This window comes from Heloderma suspectum, chromosome 11 (genome assembly GCF_057233095.1).
Source record: "Heloderma suspectum isolate Gila_16-S chromosome 11, 16-S_ref, whole genome shotgun sequence".
NCBI lineage: Eukaryota > Metazoa > Chordata > Lepidosauria > Squamata > Helodermatidae > Heloderma > Heloderma suspectum.
The window spans coordinates 4,865,983-4,883,406 of NC_139468.1; the positions used below are offsets into that span (position 1 = coordinate 4,865,983).

General features: G+C 44.9%; 1 protein-coding gene across 1 annotated transcript in view; it reads left to right on the top strand.

The window, feature by feature from the left end:
• The window catches only part of ANXA2 (annexin A2), a 42,040-nt gene extending 25,749 nt beyond the window's left edge, over window positions 1-16,291 (top strand). The window contains exons 6-13 of the mRNA XM_084816689.1: window positions 5,977-6,067; window positions 7,293-7,372; window positions 8,412-8,471; window positions 9,475-9,568; window positions 10,752-10,847; window positions 12,025-12,083; window positions 12,982-13,104; window positions 15,874-16,291. Of these exons, the coding sequence (XP_084672815.1) occupies window positions 5,977-6,067; window positions 7,293-7,372; window positions 8,412-8,471; window positions 9,475-9,568; window positions 10,752-10,847; window positions 12,025-12,083; window positions 12,982-13,104; window positions 15,874-15,933 (663 nt within the window). The 3' untranslated portion in view covers window positions 15,934-16,291. The remainder of the gene's footprint in view (window positions 1-5,976; window positions 6,068-7,292; window positions 7,373-8,411; window positions 8,472-9,474; window positions 9,569-10,751; window positions 10,848-12,024; window positions 12,084-12,981; window positions 13,105-15,873) is intronic.
• Window positions 16,292-17,424: the final 1,133 nt, after the last annotated feature.

The following is a 17,424-nucleotide window of genomic DNA, read 5'->3' on the forward strand; positions in this document are numbered from 1 at the left end:
AGAGAGAGATCCAGTTTCCTTCCTTATCTTGAAACTGACACAAGGTGTTATGACTCCCTTTCAGAGCCTGTTGGTGTCCAAGGATATTGGCTGCCTCTTGTCCATTCCTTCTTTAGCCCTACATCCCTGGCTCCCAGTAAGCCTCCACACCACAGATTCGACCCCCACTCTTTCTTCCACACACCTGCCTCTGCTCCAGAATGAAGTTGTATGCAGGGCTGCCAGCCAGTGGAAGCCAAGACGATGTCTGTTCTTGTTGCTGTTAAAATAAAATTAGCAAAAGAGAACAAGCCCCTTGCTTTCCTGCTGCCACTCAGCAGTCCACCACACCTGTGATCCTTGAAAAAAGGGGAGGGGAAGAATAAACACCCCACCTCTATCAAAAACTCAAGCTGAAAGTTCTCTGCTGAGAACTTTGGGCTAGATCATAGAATCATAGGGTTGGAAGGGGCCCACAAGACCATCGAGTCCAACCCCCTGCTCAGTGCAGGAAGCCTGATTCCCAGGCAGTCTCCCATCCAAGGACTCACCAGGGCTGACCCTGCTTAGCTTCTGAGAGCAGATGAGATCATCTCCCATCCAGCCTTTCAGCACTAGGTGATAAACAATTCCAGAACTTTGTGTAAAGATTGACGGTTGCTTTTCAGCTCATGATATATTTCTGTTCTGACCCAGAATACTGAAAGTTACCTGCTCTTCGACCTCACAGTGGAAAGGGTGCTTTGCTTTTTATGTTCCTAAACTTACTAGGATGTAGGGATGGCGGAGAATTTCTCCATGAATCTTCGGGAGGCCGAGCGCCGAAGCATTCGGCCCCCCGAAAGTGTTGGGGAAATTCTCCGCTGGCCCCCTGGCCCCCCCGGGATGGGACTTACCGTGGCCGAATGTCCCTCTCGGCAGCGGGTCCCGGCAGCGTTTCGGTGGCGTTTCGGCGGGGGCGGGGGCGGCAGCCGGTCTCCCGACCGGCTGCCACCACCACCATTACAAAATAAAAAAGTAAAAAAAAACCAAAACACACACACCCGTGATAGGCTACGTGACGATTTACGTAGCCTATCATGGCTAGATTTCCAAAGTCAGCCATGATAGGCTACGTAAATCGTCACGTAGCCTATCACGGGTGACTTTGGGGGGGAAAAAAAAGCGCGTACGCAAATGGCTGTGGACCACGGGTGCCGCCATTTGCGTACGCGCTTTTTTTTTCCCCCCAAAGTCACCCGTGATAGGCTACGTGACGATTAACGTAGCCTATCACGGCTGACTTTGGAAATCTAGCCGTGATAGGCTACGTTAATTGTTACGTAGCCTATCACGGGGTTGTTGGGTTTTTTTCCACTTTTTCTTTTGCGGCCGGGGAGATGGGGCGCTTCTCCCCGGCCTGAATTTCGGCCGGGCGAGGCAAAGCGCCCCCCCCCACCGCGAATCACCCCTGCGTAAAGGTAAGTGACTTTCGTACATCCCTACTAGGATGGCTGGAGTATAATGATTCTTGCTGCTTCTTTCTACTTTGTCCAATGCTGCCCTCTACTGTCTTAGAACTGGACTGTCTCTGAATATAGTGTAGGTTCTTATGAAACAGTTTTCACCTTGTTTTCTGGGGGTATATTACATAGATGTCCAGCCAAGAACCTTTACAGTGCTGCAGTTGTGGTCCAGAAGGAAGGATGTTCCTGCAGCACTGTCTCAAAGCTTTGTTCAAATGTTCATAAGCCTGCTTCAGACACTTATGGAGGCTGGAGTAGGTATGGGAGAACCAGGGATGCTCAAGCTCTCAGAAACTCTCCAAACTTCCCTTCAAAGCTTTGTTCGGCTCACTCTTGTTCTCATTTGCAATCTGCTTTTTGGTTCATTTGAATGGGAAAAGTGCACATTTTTCAAAATTGCTCACTCCCCCCCCCCATGGTCTAAACTGTGAAAAAGGAAATTTTTAAGAGTGCATTTTTCAAAGTGTGCACTTTAAAAAATGTACACTTCAAATTGCATGCTTTAAGTTGTGCACTTTTTAAATTGTGCATTTTAAAAAGTGTAAATGTTTAACAGTGCACCTTCTCCAAACACAAGTGCAAGTTTGGGGATTTGCAAACGTTTCTGGAGAGCATGTACTTGTGTTTGTGCTTGGGGTCGCAAATGGGGCATTTTGGGGTGATTTCCAAACTACAATGAAATTCTTGCACAACCCCAGGCTGGTTGCCCTATTTGCATGATAGAGGGGCAAAGGGACACTTCTGTCCTGCACCATGCACGTGTGCAACTTGGTTCCTCCACTGAGTCCAACATGGTTGGACTCGATGGCTTAATCGGCCCCTTTCAATTTGATGATTCTATGTAGAATTTCAAGGCAAGGGCTCCATGCAAAGTCCTGTAAATGTCAGGCCGCTGCCGAATTGGAGCCAGCTGAGGGGGTGGAGGAGGAAGGGACACCCTCGTTATATCTCCACAACAACCTGGCGAGGTAGATTTAGGCTGAGAGGTTGTGACTGGCCCAAGGTCACCCTGTGCTCTCCATAGCTGAGAAGGGATTTGAACCCAGGTCTCCTCAGTTGTAATCTGACACTTTAACCACCGCACCGGCATACGGGCCTTCTATTTGAAAAAGCAGCTCCGAGTACTGGGGTGGGGAACAAGCCGTGAGAAACCGCTGCTTCCGCGGCATGAAGGAGCTGCCATGCCACAGTTGTGGAGATGTTTGCATTTCTCTACAGGCTGGAAGGCAGGCGTGATTTATCTATACAGCACCATCAACAGCCATGGCACTTTAGCGTAAGCAAGTAGACAGGTCTCCACCCCATGGAGCTTACAGTGTATATTTTGGCAACAAAATCCTACACGTTGAAAACCAGCATGTCAGGGAAAAGGCTAGACAGGAACTCTTCCCTTTGATACTTAGTTTTCTGTGAGCATGAGACAGACAGGCAGATAGCCAGTGTCACAGGTAGGCATGCTTGGGCATCTTTAATGAGCTTCCGCCATGCATTAAAAACATGGTTGTTCAGGCAGGCATTTGGGGTGGGCTAGGGTATTTTTGGGGCTGTGGTGGCTTAGTGGTTAAGACGCTGAATTGCAGACCGGAAGGTCGGCAGGACAGCAGTTCGAGACCTGAGTGCCGCGTGACGGAGTGAGCTCCTGTCTTCAGTCCCAGCTTCTGCCAACCTAGCAGTTCAAAAGCAAGAATTGCAAGTAGATAAATAGGTGCCGCTGCGGCAGGAAAGGTAACAGCGTTCCGTGCACCTCGGTGTTCAGTCACGCTGGCCACATGACCACGGAAGCGTCTTCAGACAGCGCTGGCTCTTGGGCTTAGAAATGGAGATGAGCACCATCCCCTAGAGTCGGACACGACTGGTTGGGGACACCTTTACCTTTACCTTTTAGGGTATTTTTTAGAAATGTGATGTTTTTAATGTTGAATTTTATTGTATAAACTGTTTTTATTTGTTGTACATCGCCCAGAGTGGCTGGGTGACCGGCCAGATGGACGATTAATAAATTTAATAGATAGATAGATAGATAGATAGATAGATAGATAGATAGATAGATAGATAGATAGATAGACAAACAAACAAATCTGCTAAGGGCCCACACCCTAGTGGGGCCCACTGACAACAGCTCTCTAGAATCCCTCCTCCTCCTCCCCCTCGCCACGGCAGCCTGCGCGTTCCCCTGCCTCTCGCTCTGGCCCAGGCAGTGGTGGTGAGGAGCGGGAGCAGGAGGTGCCACAGCCTCCTCGCTCCCCGGCTCTCTGCCTGCCTGCCAAGCAAGCAAGTGGTGGCAATAAGGAGAAAGGGGGGGGGCAAGAGCAGCTGGTGGCAATGGGGGTGGGAAGGTCGGCTCTGTGAGAGAGGGTGTCTTGCCCAAGCACACTCAAAAGCCTGGAGCTGGCACTGCCTGGACGAATGGACAGACAGACAGGGAGCACTCCGTCATGCAGTCCAACAGCAGCTTTAGCATGTGGTATTTGTCTATAAAGCCTCTTAGAGATTGGGAAACACTCTGACAAAAAGCAGCGTGGACAGTATTCAGTGTAAACCCTTTTGCTCTCAATCAGGCTTAGTCTCAAAGAGGTTTGGCATTCCTCTCTCCAGCAGAGAAGGGATACATCACCCATCCTTGATGGGAGCACATTTAAAATCTTGATACTGTGAAAAGCATATTTTGCACCATCCATTCTAAAGGGCTTCCCCCCCCCCCTTTTCATTTCGTTGCTCTCTGGCTCCCCAGGGTTGCACTGTAATGCAAAAACAAGAAAATTACACGAGTTTCTTGGTTGAAACAACTTCATTTATCAATTATGTATCTAATTCTAAAGCCAAAGGTTGCATTATTCTTTTCTTTTTAAGAGACACATACAAAAGTCTTGTTAATTACGTTCTTCTCCTGAAAGTGTTCTAGCATCCTGGCAGCCAAAACTGCTATATAAATGATTCCGGGTGTAACCGAAACTGAACTGAAATTAACAATCCATTTCTCGGCCCTTTGGTGGGGATCATTTTGATTGAACTATGCTAGGGAGGTTCATCTGAGTTCCCAAAGAGTTTAATTAACACCTTGGCAGCTTTTCATGTGGATTAGTAGTTTTCTTATTGTATTAACAGCTTCATAACTGATTTACACTTTACACCCAGTTAATTCAGCTTTTAGTTCAAAGCTGTACCTCGGTATTCAGTTCACTGTTCAGGGAAAACAAGCGATTGAGGAACCTGCTGATTAAATCTTGACTTTGATCACAAGAAGCCAGACTTTGAAATACATATTTTATACTATATTCCCTTGAACTTATCCAGCTTGTTCAGAATGTATGAAATCTGAATATTAGTCTGTCGTGCAAAATATATTTTTGTTCAGATTAACAGGGATGAAAAAAAACCCTGCCTACTTTTAAAGGGCTGGACAGCATTGATACCTGCTTTTTGCAAAAACACCTTCTTGGTGCAGTGTGTGCATTGCACTTGTTACAGAGTAAAATATTCAATGTTAGTTTCAGCTCTCCTTTCCAAAGAGAAGGCTTAAAAGCAGAGGCTGGGTTTGGGTTTTTATCCAGATATAACTGAGGGTGGGACTGTCTGGTGCTGTGCTCCAGAACCTATTTTCAGTATGAGCCCTTAGCCCCAGAACATGTGCATCAGTCTCTCTTGCAAAGCACTTTTTCTGGATATCGCTCCTTCTCTGTCACAGAGATTTTTAGTCTCTTTTTTTAAAAAATGGCCTTTCTCCCACCATCAGCAGAAAAGGGCCACTCTTTAATTGTCCCCTACCTTATGTGCTGGAAAAGGGCCCCTCTGGTCACCATTTCAGCTGTTTGGCAAGCTTATATGGGATGCACCAGGTGAAGTGGTATTCAGCTATCCGGGGCTGGGAGCTCATCTGCTTTTTAGACAGTGGCCTGTGGCCCAGAAGCGTTTTTGGCACGTATGCTGACGCCTTTACGATTCGTCAGGCTCCATAATACAGTTGATGCCATCTTACATTAATGGCTTCACAGTTATGGGAAATATGCGTTCTTAGCCAAAGTGCTGAACAGTAAGAGAGAACCTCTTATGGCTCAATAAGGGGTCACTGATTCAGCACAACCCATTCCTTTTACAATATCAATCAGGGTTGCTGTAACACAAAGTCACACTCTGTGCTTTCCAAGTGCTGTATTACTTAATATTACAAATGGAGCACGTAGAAAATAGTGTTGCTGTGTTTTACAGTACCCTGAGGAAGACTGTGATCAAAACACATTGGGCTGAATAAATTATAATTTAATGCTGCTTGAGAGGTTCTCATTCCTGTATTGATGCTTTCCCTCATCCCAAACAGGGCCAAATCTGAGAGATGCATAATTAAAGAGTAGAATCACACACTCTCTCTCCTTCTCTGTACAAGTGGAAATTACAGGCCAACCTGTAAAACCACACCTTTCAATTTAAAATCAGGTAGCAATTGCCAGTGAGTACCTCCACATATCAATAAATTGATTTTTCATTTCCGTTTCAGGGCCTGGGAACTGATGAAGACACGCTCATTGAAATCATCTGCTCGAGGACAAACCAGGAGCTTAACATAATTAACAAAGTGTACAAGGAAAGTAAGTCAACCAGGAAGGGTGTGGGGATCAAGATGGAACAGCTTTATTCTCTCCTTAGATAACGGCCCTGAATCACTTGAGAATGTATGTGATGATATCCGGATAGAAGATTCCAGTTATCCAAGTGTTTAGTGATAACATGAAAGAGTTCAGAAGCACCGTTGTAGTAGGGTGCGCATGATCCGGGCTGACTGGTGGCAGTTCTTTTACAGGCAAGCAAAAGGAGGCAAAGCATGGCCGAGAGATATATGGAAATCTTAAATGAAAAGTGTAAGATGTCCAATGCATTTTGGTCAACGTCTTCTGGGCAAACAAGTGTTATTTGCTGGGATGTATCACGTCATGGGGGCCATCCTTATTTCTCATAAAGAAAGTTTCTTCACTGTGAAGGATGCATTTGGAAAGGCCCCCCTCCCCCCTTAAAGGCAGCCTGAAAATAAAATAAAAATCCATAAAGTAATTATATGAATGCTAAAGTTCTCATGGAGCCAAGTTCTGCACTGGGCTTTGGTATGCAGAGTGCACACAACTCTTGCTGTAAGACAGATTTCTCCTTTCAACAACTTGGCTTAAGCTTCCAGAGGGGAAGTCTGTCCCACTGAATTTATTGGTGCTCACTTCTGAGTGGACAGGGGTAGGATTGCACTGTCAGCCTCTACAGCACGATAACGAGTCGTGTGGCATCATGTCTGTTGCTCTTTAAGGTACCAGAAGACTCTTTGTTTCTTATTTATTTTTCATTTAGGTTGTCCTACTTGAGGTTATTTTTAAAAAAACTATTAGAAAGCTGGCACTAAAAGCTCAGATCAGATGTAATGACAAGCCATGTCTTGTGGTATCTATGAACGCAAGCCTGCATGAGCCTCAGGCTTGCATAGTCCCTCATGATTTGAACCTAGTTTATTTTAACTAACCACAGTTACAACGACCCATGGTTCCTTGACTTCAGATGCAATGGAGAACTGTGGTTCCCAAGTGGAAGCAAAAGCTTCCAATCTCCTCCTCTTGGGTGTGAAGCAGGTAGGAGTGCATGCATTAGTCTGAGGCTTGTGCAGGCCCATTCTTTTAATGACAAACCAGGATTTATCCTTACATCTGAGCTGGGCATTTGCACTTAAGCAATTGTAACTAGAAGTTCTGAAAGTTCAATACTGGACCGTTGATCTAAACCCAAAGGCTGCTTCCCCATTAATCCCTGATTCATATACATTTATATTTTTTTTAGTGTACAAGACTGAACTGGAAAAAGACATCATCTCGGACACATCTGGTGATTTCCGCAAACTGATGGTTGCACTGGCCAGGGTAGGAATCTCTTCGTCTGGCTATCTGTTCCTCTGCTTACTTTAACTTTTTTATGGGGTGGTTGTATTTTAATGGATAACAAGCAGTCGGTTCCCCGCGAACGCAGTTGGTGGACAAAAATCAAATCTAATTAAAACAGTTGGCTTTATGGACATAAATAAACTCCCAACCTTGAATTATGGTGAAAACCGTTGTTATTCATGGAATCTGCATGTCAAGAGCTTTCTAATGAAGCATGTTTCATGAGAATCGGTCAACGGGAAGGCAGTCAAAAAGGAATGATCAACTAACTCTTGACTTTGAATTATATATATATAAGATTGTTGTGGCTGTTTTAAATTTTGTATATTTTAATTCTGTTACAAACTGCCTTGAGTCTTTTTTTCTTTTGAGAAAGGTGTCTCAGAAATTTTATCAACAGCAACTAATTTCATGTGTTAGATTGCTATTTGCCTGAAGACACATCTGAGACCTGTATTATGAAAATGTTAGATGCTGTATTGGAAAATGTTAGATGCTGTGTTGGAAATCGGGCTTATGGTTCGATCTTAAGGGTGTGTTTCAGCCTAGATCAGCCTTCGCCAACCTGATAACCGCCCGATGTGTTGGACTACAACTCCCAGCATTCCCCAGCTGACATGGGGATACTAGGAGGTGTAGTTCAAGACACTTTGAGGACACCAATCTGGGGAAGGCAGGCCTAGGAATCCAGTTACTGTAATGGTGAAAACAGCAACACTTGCATTGTCACACTATAATGGGGGGGGGGCACTACAATGATGAAGATAACACAATAAATGGCACAAAAGGCAAAATGCTGACAGTACAAATGCTCGCAAACGCACGCAGCACATAACCGCATATCTCAACGTCTATGTTCCCCATGAGGGCTAGAGTTGCTCCTCAGCCCATCAGGGCTGATGAGAGACTGCTTAAATTCTGGATCAATCTCTTCTGAATAAACCCTCAGCCAATGAGTGTTCCGTGGTTGTGCCTGGGACAGGTGTTGACTTGATGTTTTTTGTTCTTGTTTTCAAAGGGGAAGAGGAACGAGGACACTTCCGTGGTGAATTATGAGCTGATTGACCAAGACGCTCGGGTAGGTGGTTCTGGACAGCTCCGGATGATCTGCTTTCCTGTTAGAATAATGCATCTGCATGCCCCTTCATTTATGGGCCATCCATAAGAACAGAAGAAGAGCCCAGCTCGATTGGCCCAAAGGCCACTCTCCTGTGTCCCACAGTCACCAATTAGATGCCTCTGGACGTGAAGGCAATAGCTCTGCCCTGCTGTTTGCCCCTGCGGCTGATATTATGAGGCAGACGATCCTCTGTAAATGGCTCTAATCCCCCTAAGCAGCAAATTCCACGAGCAAGTGATGCAATGGGCGGGAAAGTAACTCCTTTGGTTTGTCCCTCAATCTACTACAGTTTCATTGGGTGACCCTGGGTTCTGCTATTACGGAGGAAGGGAAGATGTGTGTGTGTGTGTGTGTGTGTGTGTGTGTGTGATGTGCGTGTGATGTGCGTGAACTCGGAAGCTAAGCAGGGTCAGCCCTGGTTAGTACTTGGATGGGAGACCACCTAGGAATCGGGCTTCCTGCACTGAGCAGGGGGTTGGACTCGATGGTCTTGTGGGCCCCTTCCAACCCTATGATTCTGTGATTCTAAAGCAAAACTTTTCCCGCACCATGCATAATTTTTAAAAAATCCTTTCATGTCTGCATCGCCCTGTCCCTACTCTCCTAAACTCAAAAGCCCCAAATGCCTTATCCTCAAAGGATATTGCAGAGTTAGAAACTGAGACCCAAAGGTAGCTTTTGTATGGCTTCCATGACTTACCATGTGATACCTGGTAGCCTTTCAATGGGTCTGTTTCTATTGGGGTTGGGAACCTGAGGTTCTCAAGATGTTGTTTGACTACAGCTCCCATCATCCCAGGCCATTGGCTATGCCAGCTGAGGCTGGTGAGAGTTGGAGTCCAGCAACATCTGGAAGGCCACACCCATGGTTTATATACTGGTGACAGGTTTTCACATTTGAATGAATGGTATTGCTACAGCCAGGGAGCGGACGCATGACCCCTTTTCATTTCAATTGCAGGATCTGTATGATGCTGGTGTGAAGAGGAAGGGCACAGATGTTCCCAAGTGGATCAACATAATGACCGAGAGGAGTGTCCCCCATCTTCAGAAAGGTAATGTGAAACCAAGGCCGGCCCTACCCTTAGGCAGAGTGAGACAGTCACTTCGAATGACAGATGCTGGGACGTGGCAGCAGGAGGAGAGAGCTATGTGCCCCATGGCTTTCCCTGAGCCCCCTAAGTTAACCTGCTGCCTTTAAATGCAGTGGAGAATGTTGTCCCATTGTCAGTGTTGAAGTAAGATTCAACTGCCAGCCCAGTCAGTTTTGTACATGGAATGGGAGCTGGGCACCATTTTGTTCTTCACCTCCGGCAGCAAAATGTCTTGGGCCAGCCTGGCCTGAAACCCCTTAGTGCAATTCCAGCCACTGCAATTCCGGCCACTGCAGGGATGTGTGTGTGTGTGTGTGTGTGTTCAAAGTGTGCACAGGGCCAATCACATGGGGTCCTTCTCATCGAGTTGTTGCTCTCCTTACTGGCTGGGCAAGGGCTTGAGGAGAAGAGGTCATGGGGTTGGACCCATCCGTGCAAAGCATGTGCTGCATTACTGAGCTATGCGTTGAAGGTTGGGACCCAGAGCTCGGTGGTGGAGCACGCATTCCACATGCACAAGGTCCCAGGTTCAGTCCCCAGCATCTCCCATTGCAAAGACCTGGTAGCAGGAGAGGGGAAGACCTGTGAGTGCTGGAGGGCTGCAGCCCACCACTGCAGCAAATACTGGGCTAGATGAAGAAATAGTTTGACCTGGTCTCAGGCAGCTTCCTATGTACCACGCAGTTGCTTCATTCATATGCAGCGGTACAAAAAAGGGTACATTTTTTTAAAAAATGTGCAAAAAGTGCTTATATTAAAAAAAGTCTGTTTTTGCAAAAACGTGCTTCAAAGGGGGGAAATGCGCACATTTGGAAAATGTGCATAGAAACACATACATTTGGGGGAAATGTGTAACAGAAGTGCAGGGTTTTTTTAAAAAAAACTGCACACAAAAATGCATACAAATTTTCATGTGGACTAAAAAACCCCGGCAACCCCATGTGGAATAGGGATGAAACAAACTCCCAGTGATGAAGAACTGAGGTTGCAAAGGAGCTGGGTACCTGCAGTCCAATGGATTGTTTTCTTTCTGGGCCCTGCAAATGTATGGCAGTGATTACAGAATGTGTGTGTTCTCCTTTCACGTTTAACTTCCATGCAATTGTTGTTCTGACCTTCCTTTTCTATTCCATAACCTTGATAGTGTTTGAGAGGTACAAGAGCTACAGCCCATATGACATGTTGGAGAGCATCAAGAAGGAAGTGAAAGGAGACTTGGAAAATGCCTTCCTTAATCTTGGTGAGTAAATGCACAGAGATAGAATAGTAAGCTGTCCAATGCTGGTAGTGAAGCACAGGACAGGGATGCTGCAAACATACCCCTGACTTTAAATGCCACAGAGGCATCGTGCTGGCCACTGTCGGCAGATGGACCACCAAGTATGGCCGTTCATATTATATGTGGTTGACAAGATGATCAATGGTGTAGAGGGGGGTCGTTTGTCAGGGCAGGAATGGTGGTGTCGCCTGCTAGAGTGCCAGGAGAATTGTTGGGCCCTCCTTGCTTAGGCAAGTGAATGAGGCGATAATGAGGCGTTCAAGTTTTACTATGGTCTGTGACCGATTAGCACAGAGGAAGTCAGAGGAAAATATATTTCTTTCTTTCTTTATTAAAGCTCTCTGGGTAGTTCACAACAATTAATAATATTAATTGATTAATAATCAAGCAGAGGCTGGATACTTCTTTCCCTTTCTTTGAAGAGGTTCCTACTTCATGCTAGCAATTAAAATAGCAAGGTGGTTCAGATTTCTTATTAAAAGCTGAAGGTTGCATTTCAGCTGGCTGAATATCTTTTGTTAAAGCTCAACCTGCTTTACAAAATGAACCTATGGGGTTGGAAGTAAGCACCACTGAGTCCAGTGGAACTTACGCCCAAGTACTCATACAGGGGATTGCAGTCATGCTGTTGCTGATAAATGCGATACCCTGTTAAATTAGCCTTCCCCAACCTGGTCTGTTCCAGATGTTTTAGACTTCAGCTCCCAGCAGCCCCAGCCAGCATGGTCAAATGTCAGGAATTCTGGGAGTTGTAGTCCAAAACATCTGGAGGGCACCAGGCTGGGGAAGGCTGTGTTAAATACTGCTACTCTTGGAGGGGAGGAAGGTACCCAGTGGAGGCTGGTGGCTCCAGTGTCAGTGGGGTGGTGGACCTGCTCCTGGTTTCAGCCAGAACCAGACAGAATTCTAAAGGAGCTCGCCAAGGTGTGACATCAAGGTTTCCAGCCTCCACTGTGTGTGCCTGATTTTGAGATCCAAAATAAATACTTAAATTTAGACTTTGGATTTTAAGGCTCTGCCATGGACTGGATCTTGGCAATTTTGTGTCACAGTCCTCCCAGATCGCTGTATATCAATGCTGTCTTCAGTTGTCCTGTAATGGGTCTTTACCTCAATATTGATCTTTTCCCCTCCGCAGTTCAGTGCATTCAGAACAAGCAGCTGTACTTTGCTGACCGACTGTATGACTCAATGAAGGTACAGTATCTGCAGACAGATCGGGGGAATAATCCCCTGGGAAGCTGCCCTTTGCATGCGCCATTGGAATGAACGGGGAATGTGCCAGAGCTCTCCTATGCGATGGTCCTGTGCCATTCCTGTTTATCTCAATGGGGTCTGTGCGGACGGGAGCCAGAGGACTCTGCCCCACTGCCTTGCATCAGATGTTCCTCTTTTCTGTGTATTTGATCGCCAGTTTCATTACCTGGGCACACGGAGCAGAATCTCCATGGAGGATCTTGTTGTTGGGTAGCTCCTACGGGAGAAGCAGGCCTTCCAGTGTCTGTGGACCATATGGTTTACAGTCGACACCAACACTTTGAACGAGGCCCAGAAGTGCATCTCACATTCCCTTCTGCATCTCAAAAAGGCAGCTATGTTGACGTGTTGGTAATATGCTAGTTCATGTGAAAGTAATTGATTACTCCAGCCTCCCCCAAGCAAGCAGTAGCAGAATCATGCTGGCTGCGGCATGCTGGGCGTTGCAGGACTTTTCTCTCTCTCTCAACATGCAGAGGATTGCGCCCTAAATCAGCAGACAGCTCTGCAAATGATGGGATAGAGCTGCACAACATTTCCTTGCTTTTTGTTTTTACCCTTGTACTGAGTTGTCGTATCATGAAATCAGACCCAGAAATGAACCTGTTTTCTGTCTGAGTTCTGAGATGGGAAAAGCTTCCGATGGGCTTCATTCAGATGGGCTTCATTTGCTCTACCAGGTGCACATGGTCCCTGAGGTCCTTCTCTCACCCGTATAATGAATAATTGTGTGTTCATCCACTGTCAGTCAAATCCAGCCTTTTTTAAAAAAATGTTTTTAAAGAGTTTTCAAACATTACAAACAACGAAGCTTAAACATGAAAAAAATTATTTCCAGGGCAAAGGAACCCGAGACAAGGTGTTGATCAGGATTATGGTCTCCCGCGCCGAGGTTGACATGCTGAAAGTTAAGAGTGAATTCAAGAGGAAATATGGGAAGTCCCTCTATTACTTCATCCAGGTGAGTGCGCCTCTTCACTGTTCCTGTCAGTCAGCCCTTTTCCACAGTACCCTTTTCCATCCCCTAATTTTCCACTTTCCCAACCCCCAGCAGTCAGGGTGTGTGTGTGTGTGTGTGTGTGTGTGTGTGGCCAGGACACTCAGTTCTCACTGGGTTATTTGGAGGGGTGTTATTTATTTATTAATAATATTTGTATTTCACTTTAATATTAAAAAGCTCCATGTGGTTCACATGCAATATTAAATATTATATTAAATATTAAATAATTATATTATTATATTAAATATTATATTAAATATTAATATAAGAACATCAGAAGAGCCATGCTGGATCAGACTAAGGCTCCATCTAGTCCAGCATTCTGTTCATACAGTGGCCAGCCAGCTGCCCATTGGAAACCCACAAGCAGGACTCAAGTGCAACAGCACCCTCCCACCCATGTTCCCCAGCAACTGGCGCATATAGTCATACTGCTTCTGATACTGGAGATAGCATAGAGCCATCAGGACTAATAGCCATTGACAGCCTTCTCCTCCATGAATTTGTGTACTCCCCTTTTAAAGCCATCCAAATTGGTGGCCATCACTCCATCTTGTGGTAGTGAATTCCATAGTTTAACTATGTGCTGTATGAAGAAGGACTTCCTTTGATCTGTCCTGAATCTCCCACCAATCAAACCCCATTGGGTTCTAGTATTATGAGAGATGGAGCAAAGTTTCTCCTTATCCACTTTCTCCACACCATGCATAATTCTGTACACCTCTCTCATGTCTCCCCTGACCCTCCTTTTTTCCAAGCTAAACAATCCCAGCTGTTGTAACCTTTTCTCACAGGGGAGATGCTCCAGCCCCTTGATCAGTTTAGTTGCCCTTTTCTGCACTTTTTCCAGCTCTACAATATCCTTTTTTAAGTGTGGTGACCAGAACTGTACACAGTATTCTAAATGTGGTCGCATCATAGATTTATATAAAGGTAGTTTATATAAAGTGTATTTAAATCATATTTAAATACAGTATTAAAACACTATTAAAAGCAGTTTCAAGTAAAACAACAAAACAAATATATTTAAAATAATACTATTAAAAACAATTTGAAAATGACAAGGGGTTCCCCTTAGGGTTTGTTTTTCTGAACATTTTTGGTACTTCTGCAAACTGCAGCATTCCCTCAAGCCTTGTGCGTGGGTGTTGCCATTGCGGCTTCAATAATAGCGGCACTCACTGCCAGAACATCAGAAATAGAGGGAGCAACTGCTCTGACTTGGTGTGAGGGGGCTTCATATTAGCTACTGATGGGGGCTGTCTAAGGGTCAAACTTCATTTACATTAATAGCCTGTTAGAAAGGGCATTGTTTAGGACTGGCCACGTCCCTTTCTTAACAAAAAACATTGATAGGAGGGTGGAATCTGGAATGGGAATTTCACAGAAGGGAGGCTCACTCTTCCTTTTCACACCATTTTTTCTGCTGAAATCTCTCCCATGCAATTTGGGGTGAAAGTAGTAGTGAGGGCAGGGGGAAAGAGTTTTTTGGCTAGAAAATGGTGCAGGGGAAAAGAATGAGCCCATTCTGCCCCAATCTGGATCAGGAGCCCCTGCAGCTCCTTTTTGCTTAAAAACAGGGGGGGGAGAGAGGGAGAGGGGGGGGAGGTGTGGCCAGTCTTATGCATGCTACCTTACACAAACCATTAATGCAACGTCTGGTTTATCCCATGGTTTTAAAAGATCCTTGGTTTTGTTGCTTGTGCCTGCAATCCAGAGTGACGTCCTCCTGTACAAGCCCTTTTGCAAAGAATGGGGTTATTTTGTAATTCTGTCAGGTTTCAGTTGTGTGCCATTGTTCAGATTTTTTTCTGATCTCACTTGAATGGTGGCTAGAAAAGATTGCATTTGGAATCCATTGGTCTCAAACCAGAGAAAGTTGGCTAGTGATTCTTATTGATCTTTAGCATTTGGGAAAGCACTTTACCCATCTGGCACTAAGGTCAGATAAACACCAATTAAATCACTGGTGTGTGTGTGTATGTGTGTGTGTGCGTGGTTTTTGTTTTTTATTTTAAAAAGTAGCATTTGACAAAGATTTTTTTTAAAAATGTATTAGGTATCTATGTTTATACTAAAGGGGAACAACCACCCAGGGGTAGTTTCACAGATCCTGTAGAGACTCGTAGGCTGAATCTTATACACACTTACCTAGGAACAAGTCTCATTTAATTACCTCAACAGGACTTACTTCTGAGTAGAAGTGCATTGGATTGCATAATTCCTATGCAGTATCACTGACTTTACTCACACATTTTTTTTCCCTCTTTGAACTCAAAACCTCCTGGGACATGAAAAGAAATACCTAATTGTTAATATGTTCTTAATTGCTGCATCAGCAAGGCTACTGCTGTGGTGTTTAACATTGTGTCACAATAGCTCATTTGCTGATACAGCAGTTGAGAGAAGAATGGGCTAACAATCCTTACTGCATCATGTATTTGCATTGCCATTCCCATCACCATCACTGCTGTGGGGTTACTTAAACCCCAATACTTTGTATGTGCAGCGTTCCATGCCCCACTCACTTTGAAATTTAACCAGCCCTTATGCACCATTTCTTCCATTTAAAGCACACGCGCACACACAAGTTTTGAAACATGGCAAAACATGCATACATGGGAAAAGTTGTCCTTATTTTTTGTACTGTTCTGGGATCCAGAATTGATTACTCTCACTGTGTTAGGGGGGTTAATGTTTAATTTGTGTTTTCTCTCTCTCTCTTTGCAGCAAGACACAAAAGGAGACTATCAGAGGGCACTCCTGAACCTGTGTGGAGGAGAAGATTGAAAACTGTGATGGGAATGGAAAAAATCATTCCTGCCCTGAAATGTGCTTTTTTTCTGCTTCCCCTGCCTTCTCCTTTGCAGAACTAGTTCCATTGACACAATAGCCTTGCTAACTCAACTTCTGTATTCTATGTATGCAAGACTGATCGCTGTCAGTTGCTTTTGTGTAGTTCCCTTCCTTGGCTCTGCGTTGCTTGGCTTTTACCCAAGTAGCTAATCTCAGCAGAAGTAATAAAGCCGAAGACGTTAACATTCCAAAGAGAGAGAGAGGCAGACATATCTGTTTTGTGAAAGGTTCTGCCTCTGTGTTATGTTCCTGTCAAAAGTACCAATAAAATGGAGTTTTTACTTTAAGAAAACGCAGTTTGTTCTCGTGTGTTCCTCAGGATAAGCCATGAGCACCTGCCTCTCTGTATAACACAACCTTCCCCAATCTGCTGCTCTCCAGATATGTTTGTTTATTTATTTCATTTCTATTCCGCCCAATAGCTGAAGCTCTCTGGGCGGTTCACAAAAATTAAAACCACAAAGCACAGCATAAAACAATATAAAATATGAAGCTTAAAACCACAAAATAACAGTTGTTGTTCAGTCGTTCAGTCGTGTCCGACTCTTCGTGACCCCATGGACCATAGCACGCCAGGCCTTCCTGTCCTCCGCTCTCTCCCGGAGTGTGCTCAAGTCCATATTCATTGCATCGGTGATGCTATCCAGCCATCTCATCCTCTGCCGCCCCCTTCTCCTTTTGCCTTCAATCTTTCCCAGCATCAGGGTCTTTTCCAGGGACTTTTCTCTTCGCATTAGGTGGCCAAAATATTTGAGCTTCAGCTTCAGTATCTGTCCTTCCGATGAGCAGTCAGGGTTGATTTCCTATAGGATGGACTGATTTGACCTCCTTGCAGTCCAGGGGACTTGTAAGAGTCTTTTCCAGCACCACAGATTTTAAAATACAGATTTAAAACACCAAAGCTAAAAGACTAGGAAGCTAAAATGCTAAAATACCAGGAGAATAAAAAGGTCTTCACCTGGCACTGGAAGGAGAACAATGTAGGTGCCAGGCGAACTTCTCTAGGAAGCTCATTCCACAGTCGGGGTGCCACAGCAGGAAAGGCCCTCTTCCTGGTGTTGGATTACAGTTCCCACAATCCTCAGCCAGCATGGCCAGTGGCTGAGAATTGTGGGAGTTCTATGTAACAGCAATTGCTTTTCTGAATTCCTATCTCTGTTACACAGTCTTTCTTCCATTGAAGGAACTAAATCAACCTGCTTAGTTTTATCCTACTGAAAGAACAGTAATACGTTCAGTAGTACTTTCATCTACTGAAAGAACAGTAAGCCATTTCAATATCACATAACACATTTTAAAATGTACATTATGCTTGAAATCTGACTGATTTTGAAAACAGAAGAAAAAGAGGGAAGTGACATGAAAAAAGGAGTTTGATATTCTGACTATCCAACCGCACACTCTGCTACTTTCCTGTCCACATAA